The sequence below is a fragment of the Myotis brandtii genome, unplaced genomic scaffold (genome assembly GCF_000412655.1).
Source record: "Myotis brandtii unplaced genomic scaffold, ASM41265v1 scaffold1993, whole genome shotgun sequence".
In the NCBI taxonomy this organism is placed as follows: domain Eukaryota; kingdom Metazoa; phylum Chordata; class Mammalia; order Chiroptera; family Vespertilionidae; genus Myotis; species Myotis brandtii.
In genome coordinates this window covers 7,223-29,086 of record NW_005357424.1, presented here as the reverse complement: position 1 = coordinate 29,086, position 21,864 = coordinate 7,223, and the positions used below count along the sequence as shown (strand labels likewise).

General features: G+C 39.2%; 1 protein-coding gene across 1 annotated transcript; it reads left to right on the top strand.

Annotated features, from left to right (window-relative positions):
- The first annotated feature begins 757 nt into the window (after positions 1-757).
- HSP90B1 (heat shock protein 90kDa beta (Grp94), member 1) lies at positions 758-19,073 on the top strand. The gene is made up of 18 exons (XM_005865247.2): positions 758-984; positions 1,941-2,043; positions 2,811-2,952; positions 3,495-3,611; positions 4,659-4,990; positions 9,667-9,778; positions 10,161-10,283; positions 11,031-11,147; positions 13,053-13,190; positions 13,273-13,350; positions 13,453-13,518; positions 14,209-14,478; positions 14,716-14,961; positions 15,407-15,543; positions 17,326-17,404; positions 17,483-17,638; positions 18,156-18,275; positions 18,779-19,073. The coding sequence occupies exons 1-18, from the start codon at positions 936-938 to the stop codon at positions 18,806-18,808; spliced, it is 2,415 nt and encodes an 804-aa protein (XP_005865309.1). The 5' UTR covers positions 758-935; the 3' UTR covers positions 18,809-19,073.
- The last annotated feature ends 2,791 nt before the right edge of the window (positions 19,074-21,864 follow it).

The following is a 21,864-nucleotide window of genomic DNA, read 5'->3' as shown; positions in this document are numbered from 1 at the left end:
AGAGGCCGACTTGCCTAACACCAGGTGGCCTTAGCTCAGGCATGGCGGCTTTTCAGTCCCGCTTCTTAAAGCTGTCAGCTACTGCAATCAGAAGAAAATATAAGTTCCAAATCACGCAGCGCAGACTTCACGTAAAGACAAGCTGGGAAAACGCAGAAAAGGCCAAACTAGGCTTCTGGTCAAAGACTACGATTCCCAGTGTTCAATGCAGTGTACCCCAGTACGTTGCATGCCGGGAACTATAGTGGCTCACAACTCCCCCATCTCCACCCCCTTCATCTAAAAGCACTCGCGATTTTCAACCTCTCCCGTGTTTCTCGTTTCCGAGATGCTCTGCCAAATAGAAAGCTGACAGAGAAGAGTCGCACTGGAATCCTCCCAGCGTGACCCCACGCGTAGATAGGGGAAAGCTGAAGAACGCGTTGCCACGGCTACCGTTCCCCTGGTCACGAAATAAACGCTCTCTAGGATCCGGAAGTAGTTCCTCTGCGACCTCAGCAAAAAGAGGGATGTGTTCTGACCTGACGTTTACCGGACTGTTTCCCAAAGAGGCCAAAGCTTCCCAGGCAAAGGGGCGGTCCCGCGTGAGAGGGACCCGCGGAGCCATTTGATTGGAGAAAAGAGGCTAAGGCTGACCAATCGGAAGGAGCCACGCTTCGGGCATGGGGCACCGCACCTGGACAGCTCCGATTGGTGGACTGCGGTCCCCCCCTCGAGTCCCCATTGGGTATAGAGAGTGCGTGGTGCGGCACGATTGGTGGGTTCGTGTTTCCCGTCCCCCGCCCTCGAGAAGTGGGGTGAAAAGCGGTCGGACCCGCTTGGGGGTAGTGGGCGGACCGCGCGGCGTGAGGTGTGAGGATCTGATCCTTGGGGTGGCGGGGCGGAGGCGGCTCCTGCGATTAAAGGAGACTTGAGACTCTCACCGGCCGCGCGCCATGAGGGCCCTGTGGGTGCTGGGCCTCTGCTGCGTCCTGCTGACCTTCGGTGAGTGATCCCGGAGGAGCGGGCACCCTGGGACGCCCCCCTCCGCAAGCGCGGCCTCTTCTCGAAGATTCTAGGGGCGTTGAGCCTGGGAGGGGGACAAAATAACGGGGTCTGCGCTGCGCCTTGGGGACCATCGCCTTTCCTCGAAAGAGGCTTAGGGACTTTCCTTTACTCTTGCTTCGCTGGAAAGAAAAAAAGAGAACGGAGTTATTTAAATCGCGTGCAGCTCTCCTAGTGTCCGCGCCTGCAGATCTCAGCCACCTCGCAGGGGGGCCTCTCTCGAGCTCCCGCTCCCCCGAGAGCATTGCTGGGGCCCCGTCGGGAGGACTTCTGCCCACGCCTCAACCTTTGGCCTGAGCTCCGGGACCCCCGCCCCCCATGTTTTGCGACTCCTCTCGAGCGCGGGTTTCCTTTCTTAGGTCCGGTCTGGGGAGCGGAGGTCCTGGATCACCGCAGAGGCAATGTTGGATTCCCTGGTGCTCCAGCTCCTTACATGTCTTCCCCTTCTCAGGCCCCTGGGCCCGATTTCAGTTCCCCTCGCCAGAGTTTGCACAAAATCCTGTTTGTACTCTGACCTGTGATTTCGAAGGCCTAGTTTTTGGCATGGTCAGTTTGGAGGCCCTGCCTTGGCCTGCGCGCAACACGTGTGAATGTGGAGGGATCCTGGTATCAAATCCGCTAAGTTATAAAGGATCGAGGCTGGCTCCGTAGAAGTGATGGCAGCCTCCGTATTTCAGCTTCTACTGGGGAACCTCAGTATCTGAACTTAAATAAGAAATATGCGGACGTGGGTTTACATTGGATATTTAAACCAGTGGATCCATTCTCCCACCCCCATCTCCCGTATTTAACAACTGAATTTTGCATCCCCTATCCTTGCCCTTTTTATTTGCCCTCTGAGAAGTACATGAAGCATCGATGTTTTAAGAGGTTTTTGGTGTTAAATCTTCCTTCAGGGTCAGTCCGAGCTGATGATGAAGTCGACGTGGATGGCACAGTAGAAGAGGATCTGGGTAAAAGTAGAGAAGGCTCAAGGACAGATGATGAAGTAGTACAGAGGTTTGTGTTCATTTATAACTATATGTATAAACCCTTCTGAACACTGGAAAACTGTGGCTTTGTTTGTATTTCCAAGATTTAATTAGCTAAAAAAATGCTCAGAGAAAATGTATCAAGCATGTGCACACATGAGAATCTCCTAATCTGCCCCTAAGAATGGTCCAACTTGAATGAATGCCTTTGAAAATTATTTTGATAACTACATGGCAGAATACTAGCACTATATACCTTAGGAATTTAGAAAAGACGTTTAGTTGATTTTGTACTCGGGGTGTCCGTAGTAATTTTAAAAAGAGGATTTCTGTCAGTTGAACAGAGTTTTAAAATGTGTCCTCCTAGGACTTGGTTTTGTAGACCTGTAGAAGCCAAAGCTTCCCTGGGCAAAGGGGCGGTTCCACGTGTGAGGGAACATACATGAGTATGACTGCTTTTTAGTAGAGGAAAGTTGGGTTTATTTTTCTGACATTTTTAAGAACTGAGTATTTCCAATGCAGTGTTAAAGGTAACCTGCTGTGGTAGAGGAAAGTTGGGTTTATTTTTCTGACATTTTTAAGAATTGAGTATTTCCAATGCAGTGTTAAAGGTAACCTACTGCTGTGGTCAAATAATAATGAGATGGTAGATTAGTAATATTTTATAAAGGTCTCCAATTTATCCTTTTACCCTTAAGGCCATTATCTTAAGAGACTCCTGTGCTCTCAGCACAGATCATACAGTTTTGGAGGGAACTAAGCAATGCTTATTTGTTTGTCAAATTTACTTTTTAGGGAAGAAGAAGCTATTCAGTTGGATGGATTAAATGCATCCCAAATAAGAGAACTTAGAGAGAAATCAGAAAAGTTTGCCTTCCAAGCTGAAGTAAACAGAATGATGAAACTTATCATCAATTCATTGTATAAAAATAAGGAGGTAAGCAACATGTGGCTAGGATAATTATTTTTCTCTGTATGGTAGCACACTTGTTCACTTTCATAGTAAATGTACTTAGTGATTCCAAATAAGTAGTAAGATTTAAATTCCCTGTAGTGTATATACAAGAATTGCTACTACTAGATACAGTGTGTGTAGGGGGTGGGGGTGGGGTGTTATGGGGGATGGGAGGTTGTTAGGCATTTTCCCTTCTTTTTTCTTTCCCCTCCAAATATGTTCATGGCCTGCTAAACAGTTGTGAGTCTTTAAGGACCATTGCTAACCAGGCTTCATGCATTTCTTACCTGAAGACCACTAGTAGAGTGGTGTTACTGCTCTTAACCAATTCAGATATCCCCTCTAGTTGCTACAGTCTTTTGTGTAAAGAGCTGTACCTCCTTTTACCAAGAGAGTAAAGCCACCTTTTTACATAGAGTGCTTTTTTAGAGTACAGAGGAGCAATAAAATGAGTTTGACATTAAATCTAATGTCTAGTGTATCTTGAGACTAATCTAACTGTATTAAATCTGGCCTCCATTTAGATTTTCCTGAGAGAACTGATTTCAAATGCTTCTGATGCTTTAGATAAGATAAGGCTAATATCACTGACAGATGAAAATGCTCTTTCTGGAAATGAGGAACTAACAGTAAAAATTAAGGTAAGCTTAAAACAATTTTCTTTTAAAATAAAAAGAAACCTTGGTGACAGAGAACCCATACATAATCGGTCAGGATAGACTAGGTTATGCTGCAGTAACAAATATTCCCCCAAATTTCAGGGAATTAAGTCAGGGGTCAGCAAAATATGTCCTATGGGCCAAGTCCAACCTGCTGCCTGTTTTTATAAATAAAGTTTTATCAGAACATTTCCATGCCTGCTTGTATATTATCCGTGACTGCTTTTGTGCTGCATGATTAAGTTCAGTAGTAGTTGTGACAGAGAACATATGGCCCATAACGCCTAAGATATTTACTCTCTGGCCCTTTTACAAAAAAAGTTTGCTACTCTCTGGCTTAATTCAGTCACAGGCTGCCTGTGGCCTTTACTTTATCTCATCTTCACTCCCTGACATAGGCTGTTAGAGCAGCCATCTGGAGTGTAGCTGGTTGCCATGGTGTAAAAGCTTGGAGGGTCTTCCATCAATTAGAGGCTCCACACTGAAAGCCACACTCTTGGTTGCAACTTATTGGCCAGAATTAGTCATATGGCCTCACCCAGCCATAAATGGAGGAAGCATATTCCTATTATGTTTCTAGAAGGCAGAGAGTCGGGAATATTCAATAAAAACATTGATCACCACAGATTCTAAACCTAGAAGTCATTCAAATTGTGGATTTTTATTTTCTACCAAAGAAATAGGCAAAACATAAAATTTTATTGAATATTTTCTTCAAAAATAACTTGTTTTGTTTAGTCTGTCTCTGCCCTTTGACAATTAGATCAGTCTCTGCCCTCTTTATATGGATACTTTCTCAAACACACTAAACTTAAAATTATTCTCTATAAAGAAAGATGCTTATACTTAACATGTGCATTTTCTGAAAAGCCCATAAAGGAGTATGGAGGAAAATACCTCAATTTAGTTTTCTGTTTTGGAATTGATGTTGCCCAAAGCTGAGAGTTTTTTCAATAATAGCTCAGTATTTACTTGTCATACCATGAGTATTAAGCAAATATAATTATCTTGTATTTGTCTTTCCTTTAGTGTGACAAGGAGAAGAACCTGCTACACGTCACAGACACTGGTGTAGGAATGACCAGGGAAGAGTTGGTTAAAAACCTTGGTACCATTGCCAAATCTGGCACAAGCGAGTTTTTAAACAAAATGACTGAGGCACAAGAAGATGGCCAGTCAACTTCTGAATTGATTGGCCAGTTTGGTGTCGGTTTCTATTCTGCCTTCCTTGTAGCAGATAAGGTTATTGTCACATCGAAACACAACAACGATACCCAGCACATCTGGGAATCTGACTCCAATGAATTTTCTGTAATTGCTGACCCAAGAGGAAACACTCTAGGCCGGGGAACGACAATTACGTGAGTGTTACTAATTCCTAATAATAATAATTGATAGTCCTAATGAGGATCTTGACTCTCCAGGTCAGGCTCTCTAGGCAAATGGCTTATTCTGGGCCAATAATTTCCTTGCCTATAAAATGAGGAAATTGAATTGTTCTTATCACTTGAAGAAATGTTTGAGGACCTAACAGAGTTATGATGGCTGCTGTATATAGAGGACATAAGTAGGAAGAGTTAGCTCTTCAGGGGCAAAGGCAGATGAGGCCTCAGAGCAGTGGCTTGGTCCAGGTTTTCAGGGAAGCAAGACTTGGACTCAGTCTGTGGAGCATCATGGATAAAGGGATGGAGGAACAGCGTGTTCACAGGATTCAAGTTTTCTGAAGGATGGCAGGACTGGATGAGAGGAGACTCCTTGGGTGACCATTAAAATATTTAAGATCTGTGGTAGTAACTGGGTTGTAGTCCTGTTTGAGGATAATTAGAAAGATTGAATTGGAATTCATTTTAAGCCAATAACTATTGTTAATATAGATGAGACGTATTATGCCCAGTATCACTTGGTTACATCACAGTGAAGTAGACAGGGCAGCTTTTTTTCTAAAGGTCAGTAGACTTACCCAGTCCTGCAAGTTTCTAGAATAGATAAATTATTTCTCACATGTTATGTGCCTGAGGTCTCACTTTTATTTTTCCTTAATTCAGTTTTAAATTTTCTTAACACTAAATATCCAAATAGGAAAAAAAGCATATATCTTATCATTTTGACCAATTTTCTTCATCCCAAAGGGTAACATTTCCTGTCTTCATGGTCACAGATGTTCTTTTAATGAAGGCTAATTAGAGGACTGCATTTCAGTACTTTTTCTAATTTATTCGTCCCAATTTACCTTTCCCTGCCTTTGTTATTAACATTGACACCTCCTAGTCTCATTAGGAGGCATCACTAATAATCATACCCCAGTGCCCTCTCTCATTAAGTGTAGGTAATCACATCTCTCAACTAGAAAGAGCTAGAAAATGATGTCCCAAGAGATGCTGATGTCTTAGAGTGCTGAGAGAGGGGCAAGATTGCCGAGATGTAAGCTTTATGAAAGCAAACATTTTGTTGACTGCTCTGTTCCCAGAACTAACACTTGACAGGTAAATATTTGTATGAATGAGGTAATCAGAGCAGTTTTATGCAAGTCCCATGGATGCTTGATAAGTAAGTGAAACTTTACAACGGATTCTGCTTTCCCTGGGCAAATTGCCTTTTCCTTCAAGTCTTCCTACCCCACCATTCACTCAACAGATACTCATTTGAATGCCTATTACCTGCTAGGATTTAAGGCTACTGCAGAGAATAAGACAGGTGTGGTCCCTGCTCTCACATGGCTCATTCTAGTAAGTGGGGGAGAACATGAAGTCATTTCAGAGTAGCAAGTGCTAGAAAAGAAGCTAAGGGACACCTCCTTTACCAGAAGGCCTTTCTGAAATAGCGATAAGTTCAAATATTCCAGGCAGCATGCACAGCATGTTGGAAGTTTCAGAGACAAGCCTATTTGAGGAACTGAAAGTCTAAAGTGGCCAAAGGAAAATGGAGAGTGAAGTCCAGGAAATGACATGGTCAAGATCCTGCCCTATATCCAGGACTTCATCTCTGTTCATACCTTTAAAGTAGCCTCTGCTGTACCCTCATGAGAAATTTTGTGAGGATTAAATGAGATCATGAAATATTATTGCTTCTACCACAATGAAGGTGGTGGTATTCTACATTTTTTCCTAAAACTAGTCTCCACTTGTGATCTCTCATCTTACCTCCTTGGAGACTAGCATAAATTAATTCCTACCCCATTTTTTAAAGTCAGCCCTCCCACTCACCTCCCTCTTTCCCATCAAAGTGTGAGCATGTCCTGGTCTCTGGGGTAGGGCGAAGGCAGGTGGTGCCATCCTCTTTTGGGCACACTATTTCTCTCCCCTCCACAGTTGAGTTTAAAGAAGTACACTTGGCCCTAGCCGGTTTGGCTCAGTGGATAGAGCATCGGCCTGCGGACTGAAGGGTCCCAGGTTCGATTCCAATCAAGGGCATGTACCTTGGTTGCGGGCACATCCCCAGTGGGCTCATGAGAAATTTTGTGAGGATTAAATGAGATCATGAAATATTATTGCTTCTACCACAATGAAGGTGGTGGTATTCTACATTTTTTCCTAAAACTAGTCTCCACTTGTGATCTCTCATCTTACCTCCTTGGAGACTAGCATAAATTAATTCCTACCCCATTTTTTAAAGTCAGCCCTCCCACTCACCTCCCTCTTTCCCATCAAAGTGTGAGCATGTCCTGGTCTCTGGGGTAGGGCGAAGGCAGGTGGTGCCATCCTCTTTTGGGCACACTATTTCTCTCCCCTCCACAGTTGAGTTTAAAGAAGTACACTTGGCCCTAGCCGGTTTGGCTCAGTGAATAGAGCATCGGGCTGTGGACTAAAGTGTCCCAGGTTCGATTCTGGTCAAGGGCACATGCCCAGGTTGCTGGCTTGATCCCCAGTGTGGGGCATGCAGGAAGCAGCTGATCAATGATTCTCTCATCATTGATGTTTCTATCTCTCTCTCCCCCTCCCTTTCTCTCTGAAATCGATAAAAATAAGTAAAAGAAAATTATTTTTAAAAAATAAAAGGGGAAAAACAACAATTTATTTTTTTAAAAAAAAGTACACTTGCCTTTGCTGCTACTTCACCTTTTGTCATGCCTTTCCATTGAAGCAATTCACCAGTAACCCTTGTTACTAAATCCAGTGGATTTGGGGATTTTATAAATGACATTGCTCCCATCAATAGATTGTCTTTCTTTCTTAGTTTTCCTGTGGTGTAGTCTACAGAATTGGCTTTTTCTACACACTCCTTAAGACTGTCCACTTATCTAGCTTCCATGACCCTACAAATCTTTTTATATTTCCTTTGCCCATTTCTTAAATGTTGATGTTCTCTTTCTTTAAAAGTTAAGTTTGAGTCCTTTTCTCATTATCCTTATGTTCCTCATTTAATTCTTAAAGTGCTAGCTAGTAGATAATTTAAGCTTGCAATCATAGGATTTGTCACGTCTCAACTCTGCTCTTGTTGCTGACAGCAACCATGGACAACATATGATGAGGTTATGTCCCAATACAATTTTTTTTAAGAGAATTGGAATATTTTTTTTATTTTTATTGATTTCAGAGAGGAAGGGAGAGGGAGAGAGAGATAGAAACATAAATGATGAGAGGGAATCATTGTTTGGCTGCCTCCTGCACACCCTACACCGGATTGAGCCCGCAAACCAGGCATGTGCCCTTGACTGGATTGAACCTGGGACCCTTGAGTCTGCAGGCCAATGCTCTATCCACTGAGCCAAACCAGCTAGGGCCCAATAAAATTTCGTATGTGGGTGCCAGCCATACACAGTTTGTTGACTCCGGTCAAGAGCTCACTAATGGTCTGTTCATATATCTAATTGCCATTTAAATATCACTAAGATGTCAAACCATCAGCTTCAGCTTGCATCCAAAATTGAACTCTTCCCCAACTCAGCAGCTCTAAGATACTCTGCTCTGAGACCAGAGACTTTGTCACCTCATTAGGCTGTGTCATGTATACTGTCTGTCTTCTTGTTGGCAAATGCTACTAAACTATTAACTTTTTAAAAATATATATATTTTATTGATTTTTTACAGAGAGGAAGGGAGAGGGATAGAGAGTTAGAAACATCGATGAGAGAGAAACATCAATCAGCTGCCTCCTGCACACTCCCCACTGGGGATGTGCCCACAACCAAGGTACATGCCCTTGACTGGAATCGAACCTGGGACCCTTGAGTCCACAGGCCGACGCTCTATCCGCTGAGCCAAACCGGTCAGGGCAAAACTATTAACTTTTGAAGGGGGAAGGGAACCATGGATACATTTCCTTCATTTTTATTGGGAACACAAACATCAAGATATGGGCTACCTGCTGTGTTTGAGAATATGTTGTGATTTGTTATTTTTGGTGGATGGAGGGAAGGGTTTGCAGAGGGGGCAGTAAGGAAGAGGATGATGCAGTGCTACAATTTTCTGTATTGGAGTTAACTAAGCCAGTGTGTCCAGTAGAACTCTGGTGGAAATGTTCTGCCCACATGGGAATTACTAAGTACTTGGAATGTGGCAGTGCAAGTGAAGACCAACTTCAAATTTTATTTGAATACTTACATTTGACTGATGGCTACTGTTTTGGATGGTGCAGATATAACAATAGTTCAGATTAGTTTTCTAGTTTTTTAAAGGAACATTTTTATTAGGGGTTTGCTATCTATAATAATCATTTGATTTCTAGACTAACTTTTAGAGTGCATATAATTCCACTTTTCTCTAGAATGTTTTCTCGCCTTGAGCTATCTTAAGATTTCAGTTTTTCAAATGAAAAAGCCCAATATATTTAGAAGGTTGGGAACATTTTCATTTTCAACTTGGAACTAAGGTTATTCTCCACTTGGGAATGCAAGGAAAGTTGTTTTTTTTTCATACCCATATTTGGTATATTTGCTCACAAACCCTTATTGGTGATGAAAGTTCTTAATATTTTCTTAATAGAGTGGATATCTTGGATTAAACAGAACTATTGGCTATTATCATTGTCATGAAGGCAAATTTATAATCAACTCTTTTGAACCATGGATGTGCCTATAAATATCTTCTTTCCCTTGCAGCCTTGTTTTAAAAGAAGAAGCATCTGATTACCTTGAATTGGATACAATTAAAAATCTCGTCAAGAAGTACTCACAGTTCATAAACTTTCCTATTTATGTATGGAGCAGCAAGGTAAATCTGTATTGCTGAAAATTTATATGTATCACCTTCGCACATTTTAAAATCTTCTATAATAATAAAAACGTAATATGCTAATTAGACTAGACGTCCTTTGGACGACCTTCCAGACGAAGCCAGGGCTGCGAGGGAAGCTGGGTCGCTGGTGCCGGCAGCCGGGGAAAGGAAGGCTACTCTTGCACAAATTTCGTGCATCGGGCCTCTAGTATTTAATATTTAAAGAAAGCTAAATGTGGTTTTCTCCAGTTCAGGTATTTGGGTTTCCTCACAGACCACCTATTTTTTTTGAGTTGTCCTTTTGTTCTGTATTCTACAGATGAAATCCGAATCTTTAAAGAAATGAGTTTAACCATAATTCTACTTTCTACTTCAACAGACTGAAACTGTTGAGGAACCCATGGAAGAAGAAGAAGAAACAGCAAAAGAAGAAAAAGAAGAATCTGATGATGAAGCTGCAGTAGAAGAAGAAGAAGAAGAAAAGAAACCGAAAACTAAAAAAGTAAATCTGGTTTATGTCCCTCAAAATATTGTTCAGGATATATTAGAAAACCTAAGTATGCACTCATTTGAGGCAAGCTTCAGTTCTTAAAGGTTCTTTCCAAATGTTGAATCCATCTTATAAAAAAATCAGAAGTGTGTATGTGTGTGTGTGTGTGTGTCTGTCTGCACATATGTTTCTCCTAGTAATTTGTAAGTGCCAAACGGCTCATTTTTATAAGAGTTTCCTGACTTCTATATATTTCTCAGGGTGGCTTATATGTTTTGAAGTTTAAAATCTTTAAAAAACATTCTGCATCTTCTTTTGTCATGTAGGTATTAAGTAGGTATTAACTATAAAAGTAGTTCTCTGGCCTACTCAGGAAGCAGAGTAGGTAGAAGTTGTGGTGGGGTTTTAGGAATATTTATTGTAAGATGTTGGATTTCTATTAAGTCAGGAAATATATAATATGTATATCCTTCTAGTCTCAAAACATATTCAAGAAATAACATTTTAGCTAAAAATAATGAAAAAAATTGGCTTTTTAATTAGAATGATAACCAATTGTCTTTTTATATTAAATATCAATCGTAAATCACTCTTAAATGTTGACCCTTTTTTATTTTAATTTTTTATATAGTTGGCAGGAACCATACTAGATTAGAGGTATCTTTTGTTCCTTCCATGTTCTCTTCTGAAATGTCCTAAAGCTACGGTTTCCACTATTGTAACTGCTGGGAGAGACTAATTAAATATTGTTAACTTCAGGTTGAAAAAACTGTCTGGGATTGGGAACTTATGAATGATATCAAACCAATATGGCAGAGACCATCAAAAGAAGTAGAAGAGGATGAATATAAAGCTTTCTACAAATCATTTTCAAAGGTAAATATTATTTAGAAAAATGTGATAAAAAGGTACTAAATTCCAAAATAAGTTTAAAATAATGTGTAACTACTTTACAATTGATTTCCTTTTTAATCTTGTGTATTTTATATTATGCATTAAAAAAATTACTCTGAGAAGAAATCTGTAGGCTTCACCAGGTTGCCAAGAGGTCTGTGTTATAGAAAAAATATACCTCCATGAGTATATGTTTGGTTTCTACTATAGAACCCATAAAACAAAGTTGTGTTATTGAGTGGCTTTTAACTGATTCTTTAAAGAGCTTCTTTACAACAACATCAAATAATTACTGTGAGGTCATCGCATGCCTAAGTAGGAATAATTACTAACTCTGTTTTTTCTTTTAATGATCCCTTCTTTTAACTCTTAATCCAAAACTAGCAGAGATTAAGACTGTTCCAAGTTAATGTTTTCCCAAACCACATTTTGTACAAAATATATTAGTTTAATGCACTTATTTAGCATACTAGATAGAACTTAATATTCTATGATTCTGTTTGTCCTTTACTCTTTATTCCATTTATTGATTTGTTACTTAACCTTCTTTGTTTTCCTTAATATTAACATCCAACCATCCTTTAAAAACTCTAAAAACTTTCTCTTGGTTCTCAAATGTCCTAGTGTATATAAAGGTACTTCATCTAGGGCAATTGTTTATTAGAAATATAATGTAAGCCAATACTGTTATCTTAAACTAGAGGCCCAGTGCAGGAAATTCATGCACTTGGGGTGGGGGTCCCTCAGCCTGGCCTGTGCCCTCTCGCAGTCCGGGAGCTCTTGGGGGATGTCAGTCAGACATCCTTAGTGCTGCTATGGAGGCAGGGGAGGCTCCCGCAACTGCTGCTGCACTCGCCAGCCTGAGCCCAGCTTCTGGCTGAGCGGTGCTCCCCCTGTGGGAGCACACTGACCACCAGGGGGCAGCTCCTGTGTTGAGCATCTGCCCCCTGGTGGTCAGTGCGCATCATAGCGACTGGTCGTTCCACGGTTCGGTCAATTTGCATATTAGCCTTTTATTATATAGGGTATTTTTAGAAGCCACTTTTTTTTTTAAGTTGAAACAAGTGAAGTTAATTGTTAATATATTTTATTTAACCCAACATACCCAAAACAGTATTAGTTCAACATGTACAATGTAAATAATTATAGTTTACTTTTTGGGATTTTCTTGTACTATGTCTTCAAAGTCTGTTTTTATATTTTACACTTATCATTAATCACATCTCAATTTGGAATAGCCACATGTGGGTACAGTAATTAATGGAAAATGCAATGTAGAGAATTTCTGTCTTTACACTTTCGTAGCTATTTACATACCTCTTTATATCTACTGCTATAGTCCAAATTCCCTGGGAAAAATCTGTGCCTGAGTACTTTCTATGGTTGCCCAGTACACTCATGAATTATTGTATTTTGCCATTTAGGCAGGATGGTGGTTTTCCCATCCTTTTCTCTCACACAAGTGGAACCTTCCCGAGTTTAGGAATAATGTTATTGACAGTCACCATCAAAACAACCATGTCATAGTTGCTTCTTTTTCCCTCCAAGCCCTCCCCCACCCATCTTTTGGTAAGGGAACTTTTATTTTTATTTTAAATATATATTTTTATTGATTTCAGAGAGGAAGGGAGAGACAGAGACAGAAACATCAGTGATGAGAGAATCATTGATCGGCTGCTTTCTGCATGCCCCCTACTGGGGATCTGACTGGGAATTGAACCGTGACTTCCTGGTTCATAAGTTGATGATCAACCATTGACCCACACCAGCCAGGCAGGGAACTTTATTATTAAGAGCTAAACTGGACTGTACCACATAATAAATTACTTAGCCTTTGTACCACTGTTTTTTATGCCTTTTGTATAACGAAGTACCAATTTTCCATAGGAAAGTGATGACCCCATGGCTTATATCCATTTCACTGCTGAAGGGGAAGTTACCTTCAAGTCAATTTTATTCGTACCTACTTCTGCTCCACGTGGTCTGTTTGACGAATATGGATCTAAGAAGAGTGATTACATTAAGGTGGGTTTTTAAGTAATGTAAACAGAATTTTAAATTTGAAAGTACAGTTTCCCAAAGTAACCTTTTTATTGTCTCTGCTTAGCTGTACGTGCGCCGAGTGTTCATCACTGACGACTTCCATGATATGATGCCCAAGTACCTTAATTTTGTCAAAGGTGTTGTAAGTATCTGAAGATTGCGAGAAGGGGGTATTTTGTTGTTGTTTAGTTTGTCTTTTTCCAGTGTTTTTATTGCTCACTGAACTTTCTTTTACCATATGTAGGTGGATTCAGATGATCTCCCCTTGAACGTTTCCCGTGAGACTCTTCAGCAACATAAACTGCTTAAGGTGAGTACCTCTGGGAAGAGACTGGCTGCTTTGCTCTTTGATTGGGCCACAAAGGACAGTTTCCATTAATAGAGTTACCAGATTTTGAAACTATTATTCAGGTGAATTTAATTTTATTCTGGAATTCTCAAATCCTGAGAATCTTATTATTTTCCCCCATTATGCAATTAAAAAAAAACACAACTTCAAACATAGAAAAGTCAAAAGAATTACATAGTGAACACATACATATATATATACACACATGCACACCCTCTACCTAGTCTGAAGATAGAACATAAACATTAAAGCAGTCTTGTGACTATTTCTACTGACAACTTAGTTTCTGGTTAGTCCAACATAGGAGTGCTCATCATACCCTGCCTCTTGATAGATGGCAAGGACAATGCCCTGTCTTTGTCTCTTTTGCCTGCTACTTTACATCTTGTATTGAGATGAAGTTCTCTAATCAGTTATTATTTTTTTTTTAATATATTCTATTAAGTCTCCACAGAGAGGAAGGGAGAGAGATAGAGAGTGAGAAACATCGATCAGCTGCCTCCTGCACATCTCCCACTGGGGATGCGCCCGCAACCCAGGCACATGCCCCTGACCGGAATCGAACCCGGGACCCTTCAGTCCGAAGGCCTACGCTCTATCCACTGAGCCAAACCGGCCTCGGCTAATCAGTTATTTTTTAATTTTGTTTAGGTGATTAGAAAGAAGCTTGTCCGTAAAACTCTGGACATGATAAAAAAGATTGCTGATGAGAAATACAATGATACTTTTTGGAAAGAATTTGGTACCAACATCAAGCTTGGTGTGATTGAAGACCACTCAAATCGAACACGTCTCGCCAAACTTCTTAGATTCCAGTCTTCTCATCATCCAAGTGACATTACTAGTCTAGACCAGTATGTGGAAAGAATGAAGGAGAAACAGGACAAAATCTACTTCATGGCTGGGTCCAGCAGAAAAGAGGTGAGATGAACGCCAATTGTCAGGGATTGTGGTTTGTAGCTGGAAATTATAGCCAACGTTTGAGAACAAAAAGGAAAACTTAAATGTAATTTTGAACCGTAGCAGGTATGAGGTCTGGTCAGTCACTGTATTCTCTGCACCTCTTTAATTCTCTACCTGTAAATGAGGTTGTTAGTAATATATAAACAAACATATCAAGGTTAGGCTTCGAAAACTTAAATCTCCTTTATTTTGTAGGCCGAATCTTCTCCCTTTGTTGAGAGACTTCTGAAAAAGGGCTATGAAGTGATTTATCTCACAGAACCTGTGGACGAATACTGCATTCAGGCTCTTCCTGAGTTTGATGGGAAGAGGTTCCAGAATGTTGCCAAGGAAGGAGTGAAGTTTGATGAAAGTGAGAAAACTAAGGAGAATCGTGAAGCACTTGAAAAAGAATTTGAGCCTCTGCTCAATTGGATGAAAGATAAAGCCCTCAAGGACAAGGTATTCTTGTGGAAATTAGAAAGTGTGAAAATTTTAGTATTTGCATTTTTAAAAAATTTGTCTTGCCAACAAATTACACTTAGCAACTGGTTACTTTACAACCATTAAAACTTGTCAAGACAACATTTTGTGGTTAAGTTATTGGGAGGACAAGCTTAAAATTTAGGAACTGCAAAGAATTAAAAGGATAATAGTAGTTATTCTTTATGTAGGTGCTGGGGGTTTTTTTCTATATTTTTAAAGTTGGTGTTTAAGTATTTCTGACAGAAAAATTCAGATTATAAAATGACAGTGGCTCTGACGAATATGAACGAGAGGTACTTTAATAGCCTGCCTCTATGTTTAGGATCTTAAGTGATGAATCCTTGAAGAGTTGAAATGCAATTATCAAATGACCTTAACTATTGATATTTATATGTATTTAACTTCGGTTTCTTATTCCCAGATTGAAAAGGCTGTGGTATCTCAGCGCCTGACAGAGTCTCCGTGTGCTCTCGTGGCCAGCCAGTACGGATGGTCTGGCAACATGGAAAGAATCATGAAAGCTCAAGCGTACCAAACAGGCAAAGACATCTCTACAAAGTAAGTGTCCTTGGGAAAAGAAAGTTCCTGCCAGTGTTAGCTCTTGTCCAGCCTTCCATACTGAAGCTGACATTATCTTCTAAGGAACTGATGTGTTATAAGTGTCCACTATATGTTAGGTAGAAAACAAGTTTACAAAGGGATTCTTCCTACATTAGATTGCTAAAGAAAAGGTCTTAGACTCATGATTTATTTTATAGTATTTTATATACAAATGCAAGTTTTCTTAATCTGTTACACATAAGCTGTATTTTTTCATTAGACTGTATGTTTGACTTGGTATTTAGACTTCTTTTACATTTTTAGATTTAGTTTCAGATGAGGTCAATGACAATTGTGTTTCTCAAAAAAGAGTTAAGTCTTTTTTTAACCTAAATAGTATGCGCCACAAAATTAAAGCTAAAATATGACCCATGAGTTAAGTATTTTGAACTCAAGGTCCAGGTATTGGAGGCAAGTGGGTCTTTAGTAACTTTTATCTTTAAGAAATAAGTATTTCAAGCTTACATTTTATTGTCACAGCAGTGGCCTTGAAAATAGTTTTTTCCCTACTTTTATTCTCTTATTCTACTTGGAGTAGCTTCTTTCATATTTGCTACCTAGTTATCATACTTTTTTTTCCCAAGGCTTAGCTTAAGGATTCTTCTCACAAATGTATTTACTAAAATAAGTATGTATTTACACACATGCACATACATTTCATAATTAGCATGATTCATCAATACATATTTATACAACAAAATGGTAAGGTGCTATCTTGCTTATTTGTTTTGTTCCCTGACTAGATTATAAATGTCGTCAGGTGGAGAGAACAGGTTTTTGCTTATCTCATTGCAGTGCCATAGTAGTCATTCAATTATTCATTAACAGGAAGTTAGTTACCTTTCATTCAATAAGCATTTGAGCACCTACTGCACTTACACACTGATGATCTAAAGTAGATATTACTGCTGTTTTTGTGCCATTCAGACTAGTCGGGATGACAAGTGAAGTCCTAATCTTCTAGCCCAGCACAGACCTTGGGTATACCACGACAGGGACAGCTGCAGTTCCCCCCTGTCCTCAGCATGCAGCTATGGGAGAGAGGACAGTCACCACTGACAGTAATATGCTAGGGACTATGAGGGTATGTTCAGAATTGGGAAATGAGCTCAGATAAAAGCAGCGACTAATTTTTTTATGGAACCAGTTTGTTGAAGGCCTCATGGAGACTGTGTTATTTGCGCACACCCAGAGTCTGCCTAGACAACTCAGATCTCTGTGGGAACCAGAGCTGCAGTTAAGGTAGTGAGAATGAATTAAGTGGGGATGAACAAGACATTAAGTTGGTTCATCCACTCAACTGTGTTCTAGGCACTTGGGATTCATTAGTAAATAAAGTAGTTCTCTTTATTTAACTCTTTCATCTAAGCATGTCCATCCCCCTTTAAAAGGGAAAGCATGATGTAGCAGTAAGGTACATCTTGGTCTCTCCAAGAGTTGTTCACTGTAATTATGAAATAGAAAAAAGCAAATGTATGGACCCTAAAATCTGATGTTTGTTAATGTTCTTTTTAAAAAAAATATTTTTATTGATTTCAGGGAAAGGAAGGGAGAAGAAGAGAGAGATAGAAACATCAATGATTAGAGAGAATAATTGATTGGTTGCCTCCTGCACAGCCCACACTGGGGATTGAGCCCACAACCTAGGCATGTACCGTGACCTCCTGATTCATAGATCTACGCTCAACCACTGAGCTATGCCAGCTGGGCTGTTAATGTTCATTTTTTATCCCTTAACAGTTATTATGCCAGCCAGAAGAAAACATTTGAAATCAATCCCAGACATCCACTGATCAAAGACATGCTTCGGCGAGTTAAGGTGAGTCACATTACAGTCATACTCCTTCATCTTAAATACTCTGTACCTTTTAATCAAGTGTGATTTCTCCCGTTTCAGGAAGATGAAGATGACAAGACAGTTTCGGATCTTGCCGTGGTTTTATTTGAAACAGCAACACTGAGGTCAGGATATCTTTTACCAGACACTAAAGCATATGGAGATAGGATAGAAAGGATGCTGCGCCTCAGTTTAAACATTGACCTTGATGCAAAGGTTTGTATTCCCAACCTTCCCACATAGGCTTCATTTTCCTTTAAGAATAGGCTTCCCAGGATTAAGTGATATACCTCAGAAGTTGGACTAATTTCTACTTTTTAGAAATAATTTATTAAGTGTTTGAATCCCAAGTGTCTTGCAGTATGCTAAAAATTAAATTCTCTTTTTATAAAAGAAATTCTTTTTTTTTTTGGTCTGTTTGTATTCCCAACCTTCCCACATAGGCTTCATTTTCCTTTAAGAATAGGCTTCCCAGGATTAAGTGATATACCTCAGAAGTTGGACTAATTTCTACTTTTTAGAAATAATTTATTAAGTGTTTGAATCCCAAGTGTCTTGCAGTATGCTAAAAATTAAATTCTCTTTTTATAAAAGAAATTCTTTTTTTTTTTTTGGTCTTCTCTCAGTTTGTTAGCTTGGATGTTAACTCTAATTAGAGGATTGTGATCTTATATATTTAAATGAGCAAAGTGAAAATAGATTCATTAGTGGGCTCATAAATGTTGCCCCTTAGGTCGAAGAAGAACCTGAAGAAGAACCTGAAGAAACAACAGAGGATGCCACAGAAGACACAGAGCAAGACGAAGACGAAGACATGGATGCCGGAACAGATGATGAAGACGAAAAAGCAGAGGTACCAATCAAGAACGGGACTTGCATTCTTATTTCTGGCAAAGTTAGGACTGTAACATAAAGAAGTCAGACTTACAGAGATCTGCCCCCAAATAGGCATCTCATATCAAATTCAGAAGCTGGAGCAAATCATTTTTATTCTTTAAAGTGCATACTTTGATCTCACTTCTTTTATTCCTTTACTTTAGTCATCCATTCTTGAGATGTTTTTAAACGGATCCTTCCGTAGCCCACAATGCTACTATCCTCTTTGCCATTTCCTCTCCTATACTATATGGTAACATTAGGGTGTATTAAATTTTTATTGTGTTCAGGGGCCATTGACCTTTGGTGGGTTCTAAATTATCTAAAATGTTTTGCAGATTAGCAAGGTAAGTTTTAGTCTACAGCTGAAATAATGTAAATAGGCTGGGCTCATTCTTTATTTTTTCCACATATGAACCTTTTGAGCTAAGGGTTTTATTTCTGCTAGCTTTTAATGTCTTCTGATTTTTGTTTTCACAGAAATCTTCAGCTGAAAAAGATGAATTGTAAATTACACTCTCACCATTTGGATCCTGTGTGGAGAGGGAATGTGAAATTTAAGTCATTTCTTTTTGGAGAGACTTTTGGATGCTTCCCCCAGCTCCCTTCTCCCCTGCACTGTAAAATGTTGGAATCGTGGGTCACCGAAAGAAGAGGGTTTTTTAGTTGAATTTTTTTTTTAACATTCCTCATGAATGTAAATTTGTACTATTTAACTGACTATTCTTGGTGTAAAATCTTGTCATGTGTATAAAAATAAAAAAGGTCCCAAATATCCAGTGTCTTGCATTTTTATTTTTAATTTTTAAAAATGTTAATTTATAGTTAGAAAAGATAATCCTCTTTTTGAGTGTGGGCTGGACTTTGTGACTGTCTTCTAAAGAATAGAGTATGGAAAGGGGAAAATAGTGACTTCACAGCATAGAAACCTGGCAGCCACTACCTTCACCAAGTGATCATGGTTGGTATCACCAGTGATGTCATGTATCCTCTCACAGGATGTGATGATAAGGACACTTCACCTCTGGTATTCTTTCCAGAAATCAATAGCCTTAGCCTAATGAGAAAAACATCAGACAAACCAAGAATGTGTGAACAGTACTCTTCAAAAGTTTCAAGGTTAGCCCAGCTGGTGTGGCTCAGTGGTTGATCACTGACCTAAGAACTGGGAGGTCAAGGTCCCATTCCTGGTCAGGGCACATGCACCAGTGTGTCCTCGATCCCCAGTAGGAGGGCATGCAGGAGGCCACCGATCCATGATTCTCAACATTGATGTTTCTCCCCTCCCTTCCTCTCTCTGAAATCAGTAAAAACATTTAAAACATTTTTTTTTTAAGTTTTAAGGTTAAAACCAAGGAAAGAAATAGCCACAAATTTAAGGAGCTAGGGCAACTAAATGCAACTAGATTAAAACAAATCCCAATAAAGTCTGGGGTATAGTTGATAGCTTTGACATATATAATATGTACCATTTTAACATGAGTACTCATGGAAATGGAGAAAGGTATACGAGACTACTAATTTCCCTATAAATCTAAATTTGGAGGTAAAGAAATTGTGACAGTCCAAGTCACAATTGTTAGAATTTTTTATGTACGTACACAATACCAAAATAAGTTCACACTTTAAATATTTCAACTTAATACTTTTTTAAAAAAATTTATTGAATGTATTGGGGTAACAATAAATTATGTATGTTTCAAGTATACCTGTTGTCTGCTTAATCCCTTCACCTTTTTCACCAAGCCCTCAAACCCCCTTCAGTCCGACAGTTGGCAGTCTGTTTTCTGTATCTCTGTTGCTATTTTGTTCATTAGATTCCACAAATAAGTGAAATCATATGGTATTTGTCTTTCTCTGACTGGCTTGTTTCACTTAGCATCATAGCCTCGAGGGCCATCCATGCTGTCCCAAAAGGTAAAATTTCCTACTTTTTTACAGCCAAGTAGTATTCCATCCAAGTAGTATACCACAGCTTATCCACTCATCTACTGATAGACACTCGGGCTGCTTCCAAATCTTAGCTATTATAAATACTGCAATGAATATTGGGGTGCATATGTTTTTTTAATTAGTGTTTCTGGTTTCTTGGGTATATTCACAGAAGTGGAGTTGTGGGCTCATGAAGCAGTTCCATTTTTAATTTTTTGAGGTAACTCTATACTGCTTTCCACAGTGTCTGCACCAGTCCACATTCCCACTAACAGTACATGAAGCTTCTCTTTTCTCCACATCTTCCGCTAACACTGGTCGCCATTGTGATAGGCGAGAGGTGATACCTCGTTTTAATTTGCATCTTCCTGATTAGTGACATTGAACACTTTTTTATGTCTCTTGGCCATTTGTACTAGTATGTGCTCTTTGGAGAAGTGTCTGTTCAGGTCCTTTGCCCATTTTTTAATTGCATTGTCTTTCTTTGTTGAGTTGTATTAGTACTTTATGTATTTTAGAAATTAATCCCTTATCAGATGTATCATTGGCAAATATGTTCTCCCATTCAGTGGATTATCTATTTTGTTGATGGTTTCCTTTGCTGTGTAAAAATTTATGTTTTATAAAGGCAGTCCCATTTGTTTTTTTCTTTTGTTTTCCTTGCCCAAGGAGATATATCAGAAAAAATATTGCTAAGAAATGTCTGAGATTTTACTGCCTATGTTTGCTTCTAGGATTTTTATGTTTTCAAGTCTTACATTTAAGTCTTTAATCCATTTTGAGTTTATTCTTGCGTGTGGTGTAAGAAGGTGGTCTAGTTTCATTTTTTTGTACATATCTGTCCAATTTTCCCAACACCATTTATTAAATAGATTGCTTTTACCCCATTGTGTGTTCTTGCCTCTTTTGTCAAATATTAATTGACCATAAAGGTGTGGATTTGCTTCTGGGCTCTCTATTCTGTTCCATTGATCTATATCTGTTTTTATGCCAGTACCATGCTGTTTTGATTACTATAGCTTTGTAATATAGTTTGATATCAGGTAGCATGATTCCTCTTAATTTTGTTCTTCCTCAGGATTGTGGCTATTCAGGGTCTTTTATGATTCCATGTGAATTTTTGGAATATTTGTTCTAGTTCTGTGAAATACATCATTGGAATCTTGATAGGAATTGCATTGAGCTTGTAGATTGTTTGGGGCAGTATAGACATTTTAATTATGTTAATTCTAAAACTAATGTTGATTCATTGTTAACCAGAGAGCATTACAGAGTCATTTGAAATATACAGACAACTTCTAAACCCACAGCTGGTTTCACCCAAATTAAGAAAAATGCTATGATTATAGCTACATGATGTCAGATTAGAATCGTTGAACAAGAAAAGCAAATCTGATCTTTCCAAAGATTGGAGGAAGTTACAAAAAATACCCCCCCGCCCCAAAAAAGAAAAGAAAAGAAAAAATGGTCATGTTATGTGGGAAACTGATATAGGGTTAAGCCTCGGACTGACCTGCTGGCAAAGTCACAAACAAGTCCTAGCTTAGAGGGCACAGTCCTCTTAGCATAATTAGGCTTGACCTTATAACACTCCCTAGATCTTATCTGGGAAGCTAATGGGCTGAGGAAGTGCA

Bases quoted from the DNA above. Each gene is read 5' to 3' on its own strand.
- HSP90B1 (XM_005865247.2), top strand. From the start codon at position 936: ATGAGGGCCCTGTGGGTGCTGGGCCTCTGCTGCGTCCTGCTGACCTTC. The intron at 985-1,940 runs GTGAGTGATCCC...ATCTTCCTTCAG, and splicing joins CTGCGTCCTGCTGACCTTCG to GGTCAGTCCGAGCTGATGAT. The intron at 14,962-15,406 runs GTATTCTTGTGG...TCTTATTCCCAG, and splicing joins ATAAAGCCCTCAAGGACAAG to ATTGAAAAGGCTGTGGTATC.